Consider the following 18,784-nt stretch of genomic DNA (forward strand, 5'->3'; position numbering starts at 1 on the left):
AAATGATGGTGTTGGTCAATGGTGGGATTTTTTTTTCTTTTTTCTTTTTTTTTAAGACAGTCTCACTCTGTTACCCAGCTGGAGTCCAGTGGCACCATCTTTGCTCACAGCAGCCTCCGCCTCCCGGGTTCAGGCAATTCTCCTGCCTCAGCCTCCTGAGTTGCTGGGATTACAGGCGCACACCACCACGCCCAGCTAATTTTTGTATTTTTAGTAGAGACGGGGCTTCACCATGTTGGCCAGGATGGTCTCGATCTCTTGACCTTGTGATCCACCTGCCTCGGCTTCCCAAAGTGTTGGGATTACAGGCGTGAGCCACTGCACCCGGCCAATGGTGGAATTTTTTTTTAAAAGAAATGACTTGGCAAAAGAAATAAGTGGCAATGTATGTTTCTGCCTAGATTTTGTTTTGAAATTGTACTTGTCCATGAAATTGAAGAGTCTGGAGCCAAACTGTGGAGGGCTTTGAATGTCATAGTAAAGAACATAACTGAATCTGACAGGCACTGAAGAGAGTCACTGAAAGTTGTGAGCAAACTGTTCTTTAAGAAGGTGCCCCCGGTAGTCTGTTAGATAGCCCGGAGAAGGGAAAGAAGAGAGGCAAGGAGCCCAATTAGACTACGGCAGTCAGTCTGCAGAAAAGGAAAAAGGCCTTGAATTGGTTTTTGGCAAGGAGCCTGAAAAGAATCAGGTGGATATCAGAGGGAGCGAGTATAGAGGTAAAATCTAAAATACTGGCAGTTGATTGGCTATAGGCAGCTAAAACAAAAAAGGGTTACAGATGATTTCTCATATAGGAGGTACCTGGATGCAGGGTGCATGCGAACCATCTGTATTCTTTTTGCAACTTCTTGTGAGTCTCAAATCGTTTCAAAATAAAAAGTTATAATGAAAAGGAAAAGATGCCAGGCACAGCTGGGATCTGTGGTCATGGCTACTTGAGAGGCTGAGGCAGGAGCATTGTTGAGCCTAGGAGTTTGAGGGCAGCCTGGGGAATATATAGCAGGACCACGTCTCTGAAAAACAAAAAAAAATGACGTGATGATTTCTTCGGGATTACAAGGTCAAATAGGATTCACTTGGGTGGGCAACCATCAAACCTGAGGACACAGATCCATCTTCAGTGGGCTGCAGCTGCACAACTTCAGTCCATTGTTATCATGGGAATGTGGCCCAGTGTTGCAAAATCTTGCAACTTTTCAATAGAAGCCAGAAAGTTGGAATCTGGGTTTTTTCTTAATGTGAAATCTCACAGTGTACAAAACAAATTCAAAAACATTTTTAACACTGTGTAGGCCAAACAAAACACATCTGTGAAAAATCTCAGTTCCATCAACCCCTGCTATTGCTTATTCCTCTTATTCCTGTGACACTTTGGGAGTTGAGAGGGAATTGGTATTTGCACATTGTTGCTCTGAACATAAATTTAAATCATTTACAGGTTTACACTGAAAATGATGTATTTCCAAGGTCACAATAAATTATACTTATTCTCTGTAGCATGATTAGAAGTAAAGTAGTGTGCTAGAGAATTCCTTACCTTATATGGAGACCTGTTTAGGCTCAGCCAACTAAGGCCGTGTGTGTGTGTGTGTGTGTGTGTGTGTGTGTGTGTGTGTGTGTGTGAATTTCTACCTTTGCACAGCTTGCCTTTACCCTTACTGTTTAAGTATTTGAAATCTGCTTTAAAATAATTTTGTAATGGATTTTATATAACAAATTTTTTCTTTTTAGTTTTAATTCACAGGTGTTGCAAGCTGACACATTAAGAGTTAGGACAAACAGAAAAACGTTTGGGAATCAACATTCTCCGGTAAGAAAATGCTTATAGTGGCCTCCCTGTCCAAGACTGGTGCCTATTGGTCTTAACTAATGGTCTTCAAACATGAGCATTCACAGGGAGGGCTTATTAAAACACAGATGGCCAGCGGGAGTCTCACCCCCAGGGTTTCTGATTAAGTAGATTGGGGGTGGAGCTTGAGAATCTGCGTTTCTAACAAGTTCCCACTTTGAGAAACACTGCTCTAAACATTACTGAAGGAAAAATAAACACACTGACTACGGTTATGATTGCTGCAGCTGCAACAGAATTAATTTTTAAATCCCATATGGATTTAACATTGAGATTTTATGTATAAGACCATCTGGTTTCCAATTTTTTTAAAGAAAATTCTAACTTTGAGAGGAAAATTTGCAGACTCTCCTAAAAGTAGTTTTCAGGCTTTTAGTTAGACTTTTATCTCACATTTATCTTGAATTGTAAATAAAATTTGCTTTTCATGGTGTTACAATGTAATCTCTAAATTATAACTCTTTTCTACTAATTATCCTGTAAACATAGGGAATATACTTGTAGATCAGTAAGCCAAAGTGAATACATGATTCATTATATGATTTTTTTTTTTTTTGAGATGGAGTCTCTCTGTTGCCCAGGCTGGAGTGCAGTGGCATGATCTCGGCTCACTGCAACCTCTGCCTCCCAGGTTCAAGCAGTTCTCCTGCCTCAGCCTCCTGAGTTGCTAGAATTATAGGTGCCCACCACCACACCTGGCTAATTTTTTGTATTTTTTTAGTAGAGACGAGGTTTCACCATCTTGGCCCGGCTGTTCTTGAACTCCTGACCTCAGGTGATCGACCCACCTCAGCCTCCCAAAGTGCTGGGATTACAAGCGTGAGCCACTGCACCTGGCTGATTTTTTTTTTATTGAGATGAAATACACATAACATTCAATTAACTATTTTAAAGTATACAATTCAATGACGTTTGGTGCATTCACAATGTTGTTCACCTACCACCTCTCTCTGGTTTCTAAAGTGCATATCCTTGTCTTGTTCCTCATCCAAGGGGGGAAGATTTCAGTCCTTCACCATTGAATATGATATTAGCTGTGAGTTTTTAGTAACTGCCCTTTATCATGTTAAGGAAGTTTCCTTTTACTTGCTGAGTATTTTTCCTTTTCCTTTCCTTTTTTTTTTTGACAGAGTTTCACTCTGTTGCCCAGGCTAGAGTGCAGTGGCACAATCTTGGCTCACTGCAACCTCTGCCTCCCAAGTCCAAGCAATTCTCTCACCTCAGCCTCCCAAGTAGCTGGGATTACAAGCACCCACCACCCTGCCCAGCTAGTTTTGTTTGTTTGTTTTTTGTTTGTGTGTTTTTTAGTAGAGACGGGGTTTCATCACGTTGGCCAGGTTGGTCTCAAACTCCTGAACTTAGGTGATCCGCCTGCCTCAGCATTCACAGTGCAGGAATGACAGGCATGAGCCACTGCACACGGCCTAGTGTTGATTCTTTAAATGTTTGGTGGAGTTCAGCATTGAAACCATCTGACATTTCTTTGTTGGGAGGTTTTTTATTACCAATTCTATCTCTTGTTATAGGTCAGTTGAGATTTTCTATTTCTTCTTGAATCAGTTTGGTAATTTATATGTTATGTGTTATGTATTATAGATTTATGATTTTTTAATGTGATAAAATCTATCGAATACATTTTAGTGAAATATTATAGCTTGATACCAATTTAAAAATATTGTTCACTAATCATGAAACTAAACATTTTCCTTTTCATAGATTTTGATACTCAATATTATTCCCACAAATGCATTAATGTTATAGTGGGAGAAATTAGAACTGTTCATTAAATGAATCTTTCTTCTTTCCACTTAGTCATTTATTCATTCATTCAACAATATTTGTTGATCACCTGCTTACCTCTCAAAGCCTTTCATACCTATCCAGTCTTTTTTTTTTTTGAGATGGAGTCTGGCTTTGTTGCCAGACTGGAGTGCAGTGTCACCATATCGGGTCACTGCAACCTCCGCCTCCCCGGCCCCAGTGATTCTCCTGCCTCAGCCTCCCGAGCAGCTTGGACTACAGGCGCCCACCACCACGCCCGGCTAATTTTTGTATTTTTAGTAGAGATGGGGTTTCACCATATTGGTCAGGGTGGTCTCAAACTCCTGACCTCGTGATCCACCCACCTCGGCCCCCTAAAGTGCTGGGATTACACATGTGAGCCACCAAGCCTGGCCAAATTTTTATATTTGAAAACACTTTCAGTTGAAGGAGGAGTGCGGTGAGATGAAGCCAGATTTGATTGGGCTGAAGAATGACTGAGAGGCGAGGACCTATAAATGGCACTGTACAGCCAGGTGTGGTAGCTTACACCTGTAATCCCAGCACTTTTGGAGGCTGAGGTGGGCAGATTACCTGAGGTCAGGAGTTCGAGGCCAGCCTGCCCAACATGGCAAAACCCCATCTCTAAAAATACAAGAATTAACCAGGCATGGTGGCAGGCACCTGTAATCCCAGCTACTCGGGAGGGTGAGGCAGGAGAATCGCTTGAACCTGGTAGGTGGAGGTTGTAGTCGTACCACGGCACTCTAGCCTGGGCAACAGAGAGAGACTCCAAATGAGAAAAAAATGTGTGTGTGTTTGTGTGTGTGCGTGTGTGTGTCTCTACATATGTAGGTAAAGCAATGTTTTAGAAACAAATCACTGTGACAGAAGGCATTGAAGAACCATAGGTTTCATTCAACACAAAAATAAATAAAGATGCATATTTTCTAAGCATTGTTAAAAAAAAAACTGTTCTCTCACAATTATTTTGTTTAATTAAGTGCAAATATTTTCTTCACTTCTCTCAGGAAATCACTCCACCCACTTCTGTTGAACAGAAGCCCGAACACCTCTTCTGACATTGAGACTGCCTTCTCTCAAATCACCCTTTTGCTTTATCTCCTAACAACTCTGAAGTTGGCATGCCTGTTTCTTTCTCTCCCACCAGGAATTCTGGCACTTTTGCTCAATCTGCGTGTCACTGCCTCACTTCTCCATCCCCACTCCCTCCTCTTCCAAAGGAAGCAGGGGGAATGTCTCATCTTCCTAAGAAAAAAGGTTGTGCTTTTCTTGAGCAATTCATCTGTTCTAATTTTATGCCTACTGACATCTATCTCATTAGATTTTGCTTTTCACACTGGCAACCACAAACCCCAAATCTACTGTATGGCCCACAAAGTCACAGGCATGTAGTACATTCCTGCCCTGCTTTGTGCCCTGTGCATCCAGCCCATGTTCAGTTGGTGTCAAGTAGCATTATAGGCCACCTTAAATCATTTCTGAAACTAGGCAGAGACATTTATGAACATAGTGTACAACCCTTTGTTTAGGATTTTCTGAGCATTTTGTCTGTAGTTACTGTAGTTCGAGATGGCTTAAAAACAGCAAACCTAGGAAAATGAAAAATAATTTTTAAAAATCTTAATGTCTTTACAATATTAGTTTATGGTGATCTTTCTTAAATGGAACTAGGTTTGATTTTTCCTCCTATCTTAATTCCTTCACTGGAGATAATTGTTGGGAATTAGCTTCACCCAGAACCCTCCCTAACCTCCCCCTACTTCTACTCCCAGCCTGCTTCACACCATGACATTGTTCTTTGGTGCTGATAATCTTAGTTCCTTCCAAGGACTTTTTACTCTCCTGGAGTGGGAGAGAAAGGCACAGTGGGAAATTTACACAAAAGATACCAGTGAGGTTTATTACATCTGAGGAAACTCATTATTTCTATTTTAATACTTTGTTTCATGTGGAAAAATTATCTAAGGTAATTCCTTTGCAAACGCCACTTGTAGTACTTAATTTGGGGACAATTCTCTTCCAGAAGTCTTGTTTTCTACAATTAATTTCTCACATTATTACTAAAAGAATTGGCCAATACAATGTTTGATCCACATTTTGTCCAATTAAAAGTCCTTCTTGTAGCTTATGATTCTGTTGCTCAAGTTCAAATCCTACTACCTCAGACATTTCACACTGTCTCCCTGCTGGTATCATCAATTTCAGTCAATCTTCTCACGATTTCCTGGACAAAGTTTTTCAGTTGGAAATCCTAAGCCTTTGTCTGAACCTAAACTAGTTCTTTCCCATCCCTTAGGTAGTCATTAAAAATAATCTCTTCTAGGAAATCTTTCATTATTTTATGAAACAAATTTGTCATACCATGTTGTTCTCACTTATAAGTGGGAGCTAAATGATGAGAGCTTATGTACGCAAGGAAACAACAGACACTGGGGTCTACTTGAGCGGGGAGGGTGTGAGGAGGGAAGCAGAAATGATAAGTATTAGCTGGGCGCAGTGGCTTATGCCTGTAATCCCTGCACTTTGGGAGGCTGAGGTGGGCTGATCATGAGGTCAGGAGTTCGAGACCAGCCTGGCTAACACGGTGAAACCCCGTCTCTACTAAAAAATACAAAAAAAAAAAAAAAAAAATTAGCGGGCATGGTGGCACGTGCCTGTAGTCCCAGCTACTCGGAAGGGTGAGGCAGGAGAATCGCTTGAACCCGGGAAGCAGAGGTTGCAGTGAGCCGAGATCATGCCACTGCACTCCAGTCTGGGCAACAGCGAGAATCCGTCTCAAAAAAAAACAAAAACTATTAGGTACTGGGCTTAATACATGGGCGATGAACTAGTATGTACAACAGGCCAGGCGCAGTGGCTCACACCTGTAATCCCAGCATTTTGGGAGGCCAAGGCGGGCAGATCACCTGAGGTCAGGAGTTTGAGACCAGCCTGGTCAACATGGTGAAACCACGTTTCTACTAAAAATACAAAAAAATTAGCCAGGCATGATGGTACATGCCTGTAGTCTGAACTACTTAAGAGGCTAAGACAGGAGAATCGCTTGAACCTGGGAGGCAGAGGTTGCAGTGAGCCGAGATTATGCCACTGCACTCCAGCCTGGGTGACAGAGCAAGACTCCATCTCAAAAAACAAAACAAAACAAAACAAAAACAAAAACAAAGATAATATGTACAACAAACTCTGGTGACACGTGTTTATCTATGTAACAAACCTTCACATGTACTGCCAAACCTAAAATAAAAGTTAAATAAAAAATTAAAAAATAAAAGGTAATTGTCTTACTTATGATATGTCATTATAATACAGCCAGTGTCATAATTTCTATAGAAAGTATATGTATACATTTAAGTTCAGTTTAGCATATCTTTTTCCTTAGATTATAAACTTCACAAACCATAAGGTTTCATGTTATATATTGTGAATTTTCTGTGCATTTGATTGATGAAGATGTGAACTTCAGTAACATGAATTAAACGTATTAAAATTCTGCATCTTCACTGCTGGATGTGGTGGCTCACGCCTGTAATCCCAGCACTTTGGGAGGCCGAGGTGGGTGGGTTACCTGAGGCCAGGAGTTCCAGACCAGCCTGACCAACATGGAGAAACCCTGTCTCTACTAAAAATACATAACTAGCCAAGCGTGGTGGTACATGCCTGTAATCCCAGCTACTTGGGAGGCTGAGGCACGAGAATCACTTGAACCAAGGAGGCGGAGGTTGTGGTGAGCCAAGATTGTGCAATTGCACTCCAGCCTGGGCCACAAGAGTGAAACTCTGTCTCAAAAAAAAAAAATAATAATAAAATAATAAAATTCTGCTTCTTGAAAGGTGTGTTTGTGTGTATATATGTATATTTGTATATGTGTATTCTGTGTACACATATACATACATGTATACATGTATATGCATATACACACAAAATGTATACATGTACACATATATCCACGTGTATATGAGATTTTTTCAGGAAAAACTAAATTTTTCAGATTCTGTTCATGCTACTGCACAACTTCTCAATTAGTGCTACTGAAGGAAAACAATGGGTAGGAATCTCCAAAACTGTGTGTAAATCACAATGTTTTCTGCTTGCTTTGAAAATTTGATTATTTTTATAGTACGCCTTAAGAATGGGCATATAAATTTTTTTTTAATTAGCAATATCAGAGGTTCAAGGTAAAAAAGAAAAAAAATCACAGTATCTAATGTTGAAAGGGTACAAGGAAGTAGGCATTCTAATACACTACTGGGAAGTAAATTTGTGTAAGTTATCTGGAGACAGCTTGGCAATGTGTATCAACAACCTTCCAACCAAGAAATTCCAGCTCTATGAATTTATGCCAAGGAATTAAGGATGTACACAAACATTAGCTTAAAAGATATTATTACAACATTGTTTATGTGAGCTAGCAAAAAATATGGCAACAGTCTGAATGTCTAACAATAGGGACTAGGTTAATTGACAGATTCTTCATTACCTCTATTTGAATTCCAGTTCTAGCAATGACTACATAACTTGGGCAAGTTGCTAAATCAGTGGCCCTCAGTCTTCCTGAGGCAAAATGAGGGTGCTAATAATGCCTACCTCATGGGGTTGCTGTGAGAACTGAGTGAGATAAGGCCAGGTGGGGTGGCGCATGCTTGTAATTCCAGCACTTTGGGAGGCTGAGGTGGATCACGAGGTAAGGAGTTTGAGACCATCCTGGCAAACACAGTGAAACCCCATCTCTACTAAAAATACAAAAATTAGCAGGGGGTGGTTGCGGGTGCCTGTAATCCCAGCTACTTGGGAGGCTGAGGCAGGAGAATCACTTGAACCCAGGAGGTAGAGGTTGCAGTGAGCCAAGATTTGGCCACTGTACTGTAGCCTGGGTAACAGACTAAGACAGAAGAAGAAGGAGGAGGAAGAGAAGAAGAAGAAGAGGAAGAAGAAGAGGAGGAGGAGGAGGAGGAGGAAGAGGAAGATAAAAAAAAAAGATCAGGATGAATAGGCAGAGCATAGAGGAATTTTAGGGCAGAGAAACTACTGTGTACCATACTGTAATGGTGGATGCATGTCATACATTTGTCCAAACCCTTAGCACGTCCAACACCAGGAGTGAACCTAAATGTAAACTATGAACTTTGGGTGGCAATGATGTGCCAATGTAGATTCACTGGTTGTAACAAATGTACCGTTCTGGTGAGGGATGTTGATGGTAGGAGAGGCTGCACATGTGTGAGGGCCAGGGTTATGTGGGAACTCTTCATAATTTCTGTTCAATTTTGCTGTGAACCGAAGAGCACTCTAAAAAATAAAATCTATTAAAAATAAACAAAAGATCCAATAGAATAGGAAAATACTAAAAACTGCTACGTAGCAGAGGACAGATAGCCTAGTTTTATAAACGTGCAGCATATAATCCAAGTTGTTTATGTATAATTAAATGATGAATTCTAGAGTATTTGATGATGGTAATACTAATGGTGGCAGTAGTTACAGTTATCATTTATTTAGCACATACTATGTACCAGACGCTGTGCCGATCACGTTACATGCATTATCACCATTACCACATTTAATATAAATAGATGCTTGAAACAGCAACTCTTGTTCATAACACTGTTGCCTATAGCAACAAATTATATATCCAATGTTTCCCTTTAATGTAAGTTTTATCCAGAAAAGATTTCTGATTTTTGTGAGAAGGGTCAGCTAATAGCATTATTGATTTGAATTACAAATTTTCTTAAAATATCAACCTTGGAACATGATTACTATAGGCCAGCCTGAGTTACACACCAGTCAATAGTCCATAGCTGTCAGACATTTTTTTTGTTGTTATTTTTTGAGTCAGAGCCTCACTCTGTCGTCCAGGCTGGAGTGTAGTGGTGCGATCTGGCTCACTGCAACCTCCGCCTCCCAGGTTCAAGTGCTTCTCCTGTGGCAACCTCCAGAGTAGCTGGGATTACAGGCACCCGCCACCACACCTGGCTCTTTTTCCTTTTTGTATTTTTTTTTGTAGAGACGGGGTTTCACCATGTTGACCAGGCTGGTCTGGAACTCCTGACCTCAAGTGATCCACCCACCTTGGCCTCCCAAGGTGCTAGGATTACAGGCATGAGCCACCACGTCCAGTGTGACATGTCTATACCCATCCTCTGGATAGCAACAGAACCAGGCTCAGGGCTGATGATATCTGAGTATGTCTATTCCAAGTATGTAGATGATGCCATTAGGTGTAACCTGCTTTTCTCCTATATATACCAGAGTAGATTATTTTTTCACAGTTCAAACTCTTTGAGCAAGACATTTAAAGCTTTCTAGTATCTTCACGCTTTTGGCCTCACAGTCCTTTCTCCCTCCATGAACTCTTGGCGTTCCACTCACACAGGGCCAATAGCCTGTCCTAAAATATGCCAAGCACCTTCACTTTTCTGTTGCTTATGCTGACAAACTCTTTGTCCTACAAGGTCTAACAGAAATACCATCTTAAGCCTTTCTTGTTTGTCTCCCGCCTCCCCCCCACCCCCCCCCCCCCCGCCTACACACACCCACTTCATCTTTGCTTTTGATTCCCACCCCACTTTGTTTTCATTTCACCTGCACTTCCTTGTCTCTTACATAAAATCTGCTTCCAACACTCTTCAGTGGATTGTAAGGTCTCTGAGGGTAATAACTATAGCTTATTAGTTGTTTTTCTTTAAAGAAAAAACTCTCATTCCCCTCTGAGCAGAAAAATAGCTCATTAAACCTAGTAAGCATTCAAAAAATACTGAACTACTTAACAGCCATATTTTGACAATAGCGAATTATTGTGGTGAAGTAACTGTTGCTAATTGTCAAATACAATTTATATGTAGTGAATTTTCAGTTACCCACGTACCAATTTTCTATAGTTCTTTTTGCAACCTTGGCTGTTTCTTCTACTTTATAGCAAATGATTTGAAAAAACAAACAGATTTTAATACTTTAAGCAACATATAATGAGTGAGGTAATGTATTCCTTAAAAAGTCATCTGATACATTTTAAAACCCAATAAAATTTCAGACTATCTGCTTCATGGAAACACATACTTTATTTTTTTTATTTATTTATTTAGAGACAGTGTCTTGCTCTGTTGCCCAGTCTGGAGTGCAGTGGCACGATCTCGCCTCACTGCAAGCTCTGCCTACTGGGTTCAATTGCTGAGGCGATTCTCCTGCCTCAGCCTCCTGAGTAGCTGGGATTATAGGTGCCTGCCACCATGCGTGGCTAATTTTTGTATTTTTAGGAGAGACAGGGTTTCACTCTGTTGCCCAGGCTGGTCTCGAACTCCTGACCTCAGGTGATCTGCCCACCTCGGCCTCCCAAAGTGCTGGGATAACAGGCGTTTTTGAACACTCATCTTCTCACTCCTCTTACTGCCTTTCATGGCCACGCTTCATCTATTGGTTTCCACTGGGAACCTTAGCAACCTCTTTGCCCTCCTTTTGGTCATTTCTCCAATCTACCTCCTTCTATTCACCCTCCCTTTTTCATTTAGACCCTCACCATCTGTGACCTGGCCCGTGACCCTGCTTCTAGTCCCTCTTCCATCCACCATCAATGTGTTCTGCATGATGCTGCTAGGGTTACCTTTCTAAAGCAGATATGATCTTGTTTAAAAGAACCTTTGAGGTTTGAGAACTCAGAGGAATCTATGCTCTGGGTTTCCTACTGTGCTCAAAGGCTAAAGTCCTAAAACCACAATCTGGTTTTAGCCTAATTTCCCTAAATTTGTTTCCTGCTTCACCCTCTCAGATACTAAGTTTGAGCCACCCTGAACCTCCCTGTTCCCTGAACATTCCTCTCTGCCTGTTTACTCTCACTCCTTGAAATGTCCTCCCTTCTCTTCTCTAATGAATTGCTACTCCTCTATGAAGTCTTCTCCAAGACCCCACACAGAGTTCTCTGTGCTTTGAACTCAAATCATAACTCTGTTCTGCCATTTGACTGTGACCTAGTTTCCCCTAACTAGACTTGGACTTGCTCAAGGACAGGAAAATCTCTTATTTACCTTTGGATCCTCAGGGCCTAGCTCAGTGCTCATTATATGTATTTGTTTGTAGAGGTGGGTTTTTGCCATCTTGCTCAAGCTGGTCTTTTATTCCTGGCCTCAAGTGATCCTCTCAAAATGCCAGGATAATAGGCATGAGCCACCATGGTGGCTGGCCTCCAGGTCTTTTCTTTTCTTTCTTTTTTTTTTTTTTTTTTTTAATTCCAAGTAGCTGGGATTAGAGGCACGTGCCACCACGCTCAGCTAATTTTTGATTTTTTAGTACAGACAGGGTTTCGTGATATTGGGCAGGCTGGTCTTGAACTCCTGGCCTCAAGCGATCCACCTGCCTAGGCCTCCCAAAGTGCTGGGATTACAGGCATGAGCCACCGCACCCAGCCTCATTCCATATTTTGAATGTACAACTCAATGTGCTTTTTATAGAATTTGAAACTAAGATATGGTAAACACATTATCTGGCATTTCAAGAAATAGGCACAGTACAGAAAGAGTTTACAAATGAATTCTGAAGGTAATTTTCAAGCTTCATTTTCACACTTAGCTTTAAATCCCTCCATTCTTTCATTCCCCTCTTGTATGGGTCCTCATAAGCATTGAGAAAAGACTGAAAAGGAAAAAGTAACCCCCGAAAAAGAGAAAGGACCTAGACAAGAAGTATCTTAGCAACCAAGAGTAAAATGTGCTTTTAAATGACTTGAAAGTGACTACCTTAAAGTCATTCTATATTATGAAAGTTTGGTTGCCCCAGGTAGATTTCAGTTTATTTGATGTCGTTATTTTGTTTATGATTTTTGGGCTGTATGCTTGGCAAGCAAGCTACTGATTCAGTGACTGTTTCAGCTTTTTTTTTTTTTTTTTTTTTCCGGGTAATACCTCTCACTCAGCTTTAATGATGGGCTGAAACTGGCAAGAGAAATGTGGCAATTTTAATATCTAGTGCCTTAGGAAAGAAGAGGTAGAGATGAACAAAATCCTCTGTTGATGTTCTGCTCTATATTTCTTATGATAACAGTTATTTTGTTCTGTTTTGGAAAGTGTTGATTTTTGATCAGTATAATTTTCAGTCAAGATCCAGTTGGATCTTTTTTTAACTTTGAACTTAACTGATACTGTTGCTGGCATGCATAAGGCACTAAATAAATATTTTAGGTAATTCAACATTGACTTAAGGTTTAGATATAATTAATCAGAAACACTAAAGCAAGCTTGACTTCTACATTTTAAATTTCAGTTGTTGCCACCATCTCCCTTTCGTGGTTCCATCAGCCGCCTTCATCAAATCAAACAGGTAAGAAGACTTTGCAAATTGAGAGCTGTTCATTTAAAAAAATAAGTGTTATTTTTCTTTGTAAAAATACCTGTGTTTTAGTAATTCTAAGTGAGGTCACATGTAATTAAGTTTTTATTTCTAGGAATGATTTCTTAAAAAAAGAAAACAAACTAAGAAGTCCTATATTTGGCTTATTCACTATTTTAATCAATTAATAATTTCTAGAAATACTGCATACTTTTCTATCTTGAGCCTGGCTTCTTTCTTCCAGGGATCTGAAAGTGGAATGCTACACATAAAAATTAATTTTCAGCTTCATAATAACCATAGTTATCATTATTTTTTTTGACCCTCAGATGAGTTTTTTTGACAGATAAAATGGCCTTCATGCTATTGTTTTGTGTTTACTTCTTAGTGATTTGAGATCAGGGACACATTGTACCTCGCTGGTTTATATTTTGCGCATTTGTGCACATGTGTATGTGTGTGTGTGCGTGTGTGTGTGGTTGAGTGGGTGGATATGGGTAGGTTGGTAGGTGTGCACTCATATGCACATGATGCTTAATAGCACAAGCCTAATACAGAACTCAACCTTTTAATTATCCAAGGATTAGCCACAGAACTCAAAAGATCAAATCACCACTCCACCAGAGGTGTTATTTCTTTTTTTGACCCAGCTACAAGCAGACATTTTTCCCCCCAAGGGAGGCTTAAGTTATTCACTTAGCACTGATAGGTACTTTACATCTGTGGCCTCATTTTATCTTGCAACAACTTTATAAGGTCAGAAACTAAAAAGGGGAGAAATTTAGCAATTTACCCAATGTCCAGAGTTGGTGAGTGTCAGAACCAAGATTTGGCCCAAAATTACTGGATTATTTTCCAGCTCCCCTTTTGCTGTTTCAGTGGCACAAAGCCCATAATACCGTCTTGTAATCCTAGTTACTAGTCCTCCAACTCTTGCTTCCTTTCCCTCTCTCCCTTTCACCCCGGTGCCATGCCTTCCTAAGGTCAGTTCATACACTACCAAGAAAGTATGGTAAAAACGGTTTTTCATACCTTTTTTTTTTTTTTGAGACAGAGTCTCATTCTGTTGCCTTGCCCCTGCTGGAGTGCAGTGGCGCGATCTCGGCTCACTGCAAACTCCTCCTCCTGGGTTCAAGCGATTCTCCTGCCTCAGCCTCCCGAGTAGCTGGGATTACAGGCACCTGCCACCATGCCCAGCTAATTTTTGTATTTTTAGTAGAGACAGGGTTTCGTCATATTGACCAGGCTGGTCTCAAACTCCTGACCTCAACTGATCTGCCCACCTCGGCCTCCCAAAGTGCTGGGATTATAAGCGTGAGCCACCACACCGGGCCGGTTTTTTACTTTTTAGTAGGTAAAACTTCTTTTACTCCCATTTTTGTATGTAGCTGTTTTAGAAATTCTTAAAGAATTCAGCAACTTTGGATGAGTAGTTAAAGTGACCTCTGATTTATCTGTGCAATATGTTTCTTTGCTTCTCCTAAATTAAGTCAAATATTTGAAGTTGGGTTATGTGTTGCTATTTGCTGATGAAGCTTTATATAAATACTAATTTACATTGATTAGGAATATAAGTTTAACACACTTTATTTCCATAGTGACATATAAACATTTTAAATGAAATGCAAGTAGAAAATGAATAAGATGGGAAAGTAGAAAAACATTAATTTTCAATCTAGATACTGATTGAATGGAAAATTAAGAGTTATTTTCAGCAGTTTAATGGTCTGATAGACATCTTAAGTTGTATATTTATTATTTATTTATTTATTTTGAGACGGAGTCTCACTCTGTCACCCAGGCAGGAGTGCAGTGTTGCTGTCTCAGCTCACTACAACCTCCGCCTCCTGGGTTCAAGGGATTCTCCTTCCTCAGCCTCCTGAGTAGCTGGGATCACAGGTGTGTGCCACCACACCCAGCTAATTTTTTTGTATTTTTAGTAGAGATGGGGTTTCACCATGTTGATCAGGCTGGTCTCGAACTCCTGACCTCAAGTTATCTGCCCGCCTCAACCTCCCAAAGTGCTGAGATTACAGGCATGAGCCACTGCGCCTGGCACAAATTGCATATTTCTTTACATGCATTCTTTGACTGACTTCATTGTAGTTATTAAACTTAACATTTTAAGTGCAAAACAGAAATGTCTGGTTCTCTCCCCATTACATTCTGAACTTTCACTTTAACAACATTAATAAGGGCATTGATTTTATCAAAAAAGGGGAATAATATTGGCTGTCTCATGGGATTGTTATGAGTATGAAAAGAATTGCAACTGACCCTTTAACAACCTTGGTTTTTAAAAAGTAATTTAATTTTTATGCGTGCCATGGAGTACATGAGATACTTTGATATAGGCATGCAATGTGTAACAATCACATCAGGGTAAATGGAGTATCCATCCCTTCAAGCATTTATCCTTTGTGTTACAAACAATCCAATTATACTTTTAGTTATTTTTTAATGTACAATTAAATTATTATCAACGATAGACACCCTGTTGTGCTAGCAAATACTAAGTCTTATTTGTTCTTTCTGACTAAATTTTTGTGCCCATTAACCATCCCACTTCCTCGCCCACCCCTCATTTACCCTTTCCAGGCTCTGGTAATCATCCTTCTAATCTCTATCACCATGAGTTCAATTGTTTTCATTTTTACCTCCCACAAATAAGTGAGAACATGAGGCTGGGTGTGGTGGCTCACTCCTGTAATCCCAGCACTTTGGGAGACCAAGGCGGGCAGATCACTTGAGGTCAGGAGTTTGAGACCAGCCTGGCCAACATGGTGAACCCCTGTGTCTGCTAAAACTACAAAAATTAGGCAGGCATGGTGGTAGGTGCCTGTAATCTCAGCTACTCAGGAGGCTGAGGCAAGAGAGTCACTTGAACCTACGAGGAGGAGGCTGCAGTGAGCCAAGGTCACTCTACTGTACTCCAGCCTGGGCTTCAGAGCAAGACTCCATCTCAAAAAAAAAAAAAAAAAAAAAAAAAAAAAGAAGAAGAAGAAGAAGAAAAGATAAAAGGAGATAAGTGAGAATATGCAATCTTTGTCTTTCTGTGCCTGGCTTATTTCACTTAACATGACCTCCTGTTTCCAGTTTCATCCATGTTGCTGCAAATGACTGGATCTCATTTTTTTTTTTTTTTTTGAGTCATTCTCGCTCTATCACCCAGGCTGGAGTTCAGTGGCACCATCTTGGCTCACTGCAACATCTGCCTCCCAGGTTCAAGTGCTTCTCCTGCCTCAGCCTTCCGAGTAGCTCAGATTATAGGCCCACACTACCACGCCCAGCTAATTTTTGTATTTTTTGTAGAGACGGGGTTTTGCCATGTTGGCCAGGCTGGTCTCGAACTCCTGACCTCAGGTGATCCTGCCTCGGCCTCCAAAAGTGCTGGGATTACAGGCGTGAGCCACTGCACCTGGCGATCTCATTCTTTTTATGGCTGAATAGTACTCCTTGTTTATATGTATCACATTTTCTTTATCCATTCATCTGTTGATGAACACTTAGGCTTCTTCCAAATCTTAGCTATTGTGAACAGTGCTGCAACAGGCATGAGAGTACAGACATCAATTCCAGATACTGACTTCCTTTTTGGTGGGTTATATACCTTGGAGTGGGATTGCTGGATCATGTGGTAACTCTATTTTTTTTGTTTTTTGAGGAACCTCCAAACTTGAACAATGTGGATTTGAATGGTGTGGGTGCACTTATACACAGATAATGCAGATAAAAAATACAATATTCTTGGAATGCAAAACCCTCCTATATGTATGGCTGACTTTTTGTATCCTCGGGTTCCAGAGGGCCTACTGTGGACTTGAGTATATGTGGATTTTGGTATGGTGGTGGGTGCTGGAACCAATTCCCCACATATATCAAGGGACGACTGTAAGTAATTATGCATGGTGCCTGGGATACTTCATTAAAAAATCTTTTTAAATGGAAAATTGAAAACATATACACTATAGAATCTCCATGTACTTAACACCCAGCTTTAACAATTATCCACATTTTGTACACCCTTTTTCATCTATCCTCTTCTTTTTTAGGGGTAGGAAAGAGTACTTTAACATAAATCTCTGACATATCTTTTTACCCAAGTTTATGAGTATGAGAAGGACTTTTTTTCCTCCATAATCACAATGCCATCATTATGCATAACAAATTACCTTATTGCTTAATGTCATGTAAAGCCATGTTATACTTTCCCTAATTCTCAAAAATGCATTTTTAACTGATCTAAACACAATCCAAATATGACATTTAGTTGATATATATCTCTTAGATCTCTCTTCCTTTTTTTTTCTTAGAGTCTCACTTTTTTGCACAGGCTGTAGTGAAGTGGCATGATCTTGGCTCACTGCAACCTCCGCCTCCGAGGTTCAAACGAATCTCTACCTCAGCCTCCCGAGTAGCTGGAATTACAGGTGTCTGCCACTACACCTAGCTAATTTTTGTATTTTTAGTAGAGCTGGGGTTTCACCATCTTGGCCAGGCTGGTCTTGAACTTCTGACCTTGTGATCCACCCTTTTTTTTTCTTATAAATTTAAGCTCCTTGTAGATTCTGAATATTAGACCTTTGTCATATGGGTAGATTGCAAAACTTTTCTCCCATGCTGTAGGTTGCCTGTTCACTCTGATGACAGTTTCTTTTGCTGTGCAGAGGCTCTTTAGTTTAATTAGATCCCATTTGTCAATTTTGGCTTTTGTTACAATTGCTTTTAGTGTTTTCATCATGAAGTCTTTGCCCATGCCTATGCATTGCCTAGGTTTTCTTCCAGGGTTTTTATGGTTTTGGGTTTTACATTTAAGTCTTTAATCCACCTTGAGTTAATTTTTGTATAAAGTATAAGGAAGGGGTCCAATTTCAGTTTTCTGCATATGGCTAGCCAGTTTTCCCAACACCATTTATTGAATAGGAAATCCTTTCCCCATTGCTTTTGTCAGGTTTGTCAAAGAGCAGATGTTTGTAGATGTGTGGTGTTATTTCTGAGGCCTCTCTTCTGTTCCATTGGTCTATGTGTCTGTTTTGATGCCAGTACCATGCTATAAAACAGAATTTTCTGCCTGTTTTTTGTTCTGTGCCTCTTATTTATTGAAGAATCCAGGACATTTGTCCTGTAAAATATCCCACATTCTGATTTTGCTTCCATGTGGTGTTAATATGTTCTTTTATCCTCTGTATTTCCTGTAAAAGAGTTTATTTGGTTTTGTGAGTTTTTGTTTTGTTTTGTTTTTTTAGATGGAGTTTTGCTCTGTCATCCAGGCTGGAGTGCAGTAGTGCAATCTCAGCTTACTGCAACCTCTGCCTCCCAGGTTCAAGCAATTCTCTCACCTTAGCCTCCCAAGTAGCTGGGATTACAGGTGCCCACACCCCTCTGACCCCATAGCTAATTTTTGTATTATTACTATTTTTTAATAGAGATGGGGTTTCAACATGTTGGCCAGCCTGGTCCCAAACTCCTAAACTTAGGTGATCCGCCTTCCTTGGCCTCCTAAAGTGCTGGGATTATAGGCGTGAGGCACGACACCCAGCCTCCTATAAAATAGTTTGATGAAATTTACTTTTAATTTTAAATAATCATGCAGTCCCAAGTCAATGTTAGATTCTGGGCCAACATTTGCTTTATATTACATCTTTCCTATTAGGCAGTTAATGGACAATTTCTTCTCAACTGTTGTTGTTAGCTGTTTTCTAAGTATTAAAGAGCTCGAGAACGTCAAGCTGGAAGTTAATTTTCTAAAGAGTCATTATTCCTAAATAGAAATTATTTTTGTGTAATTTTCCTTTCCTAATAAAAATTTTATTTTATTTATTTATTTGTGAG

General features: G+C 40.1%; 1 protein-coding gene across 8 annotated transcripts in view; it reads left to right on the forward strand.

The window, feature by feature from the left end:
* Window positions 1–18,784, forward strand: part of FAM122C (family with sequence similarity 122C) — a 47,454-nt gene that overhangs the window by 9,640 nt on the left and 19,030 nt on the right. For 6 of the 8 annotated variants that reach the window (XM_032260269.1, XM_032260267.1, XM_032260268.1 and 3 more), the window contains exons 3-4: window positions 1,735–1,813; window positions 12,887–12,943. In XM_032260269.1, the coding sequence (XP_032116160.1) occupies window positions 1,735–1,813; window positions 12,887–12,943 (136 nt within the window). Of the gene's footprint in view, window positions 1–1,734; window positions 1,814–4,644; window positions 5,969–12,886; window positions 12,944–16,428; window positions 16,844–18,784 lie in introns of those variants that run through there. The other 2 variants (XM_032260272.1, XM_032260271.1) reach the window with 2 other exon arrangements.

This window comes from Sapajus apella, unplaced genomic scaffold (genome assembly GCF_009761245.1).
Source record: "Sapajus apella isolate SASKATOON/1434 unplaced genomic scaffold, GSC_monkey_1.0 scaffold115, whole genome shotgun sequence".
Taxonomy (NCBI): Eukaryota; Metazoa; Chordata; class Mammalia; order Primates; family Cebidae; genus Sapajus; species Sapajus apella.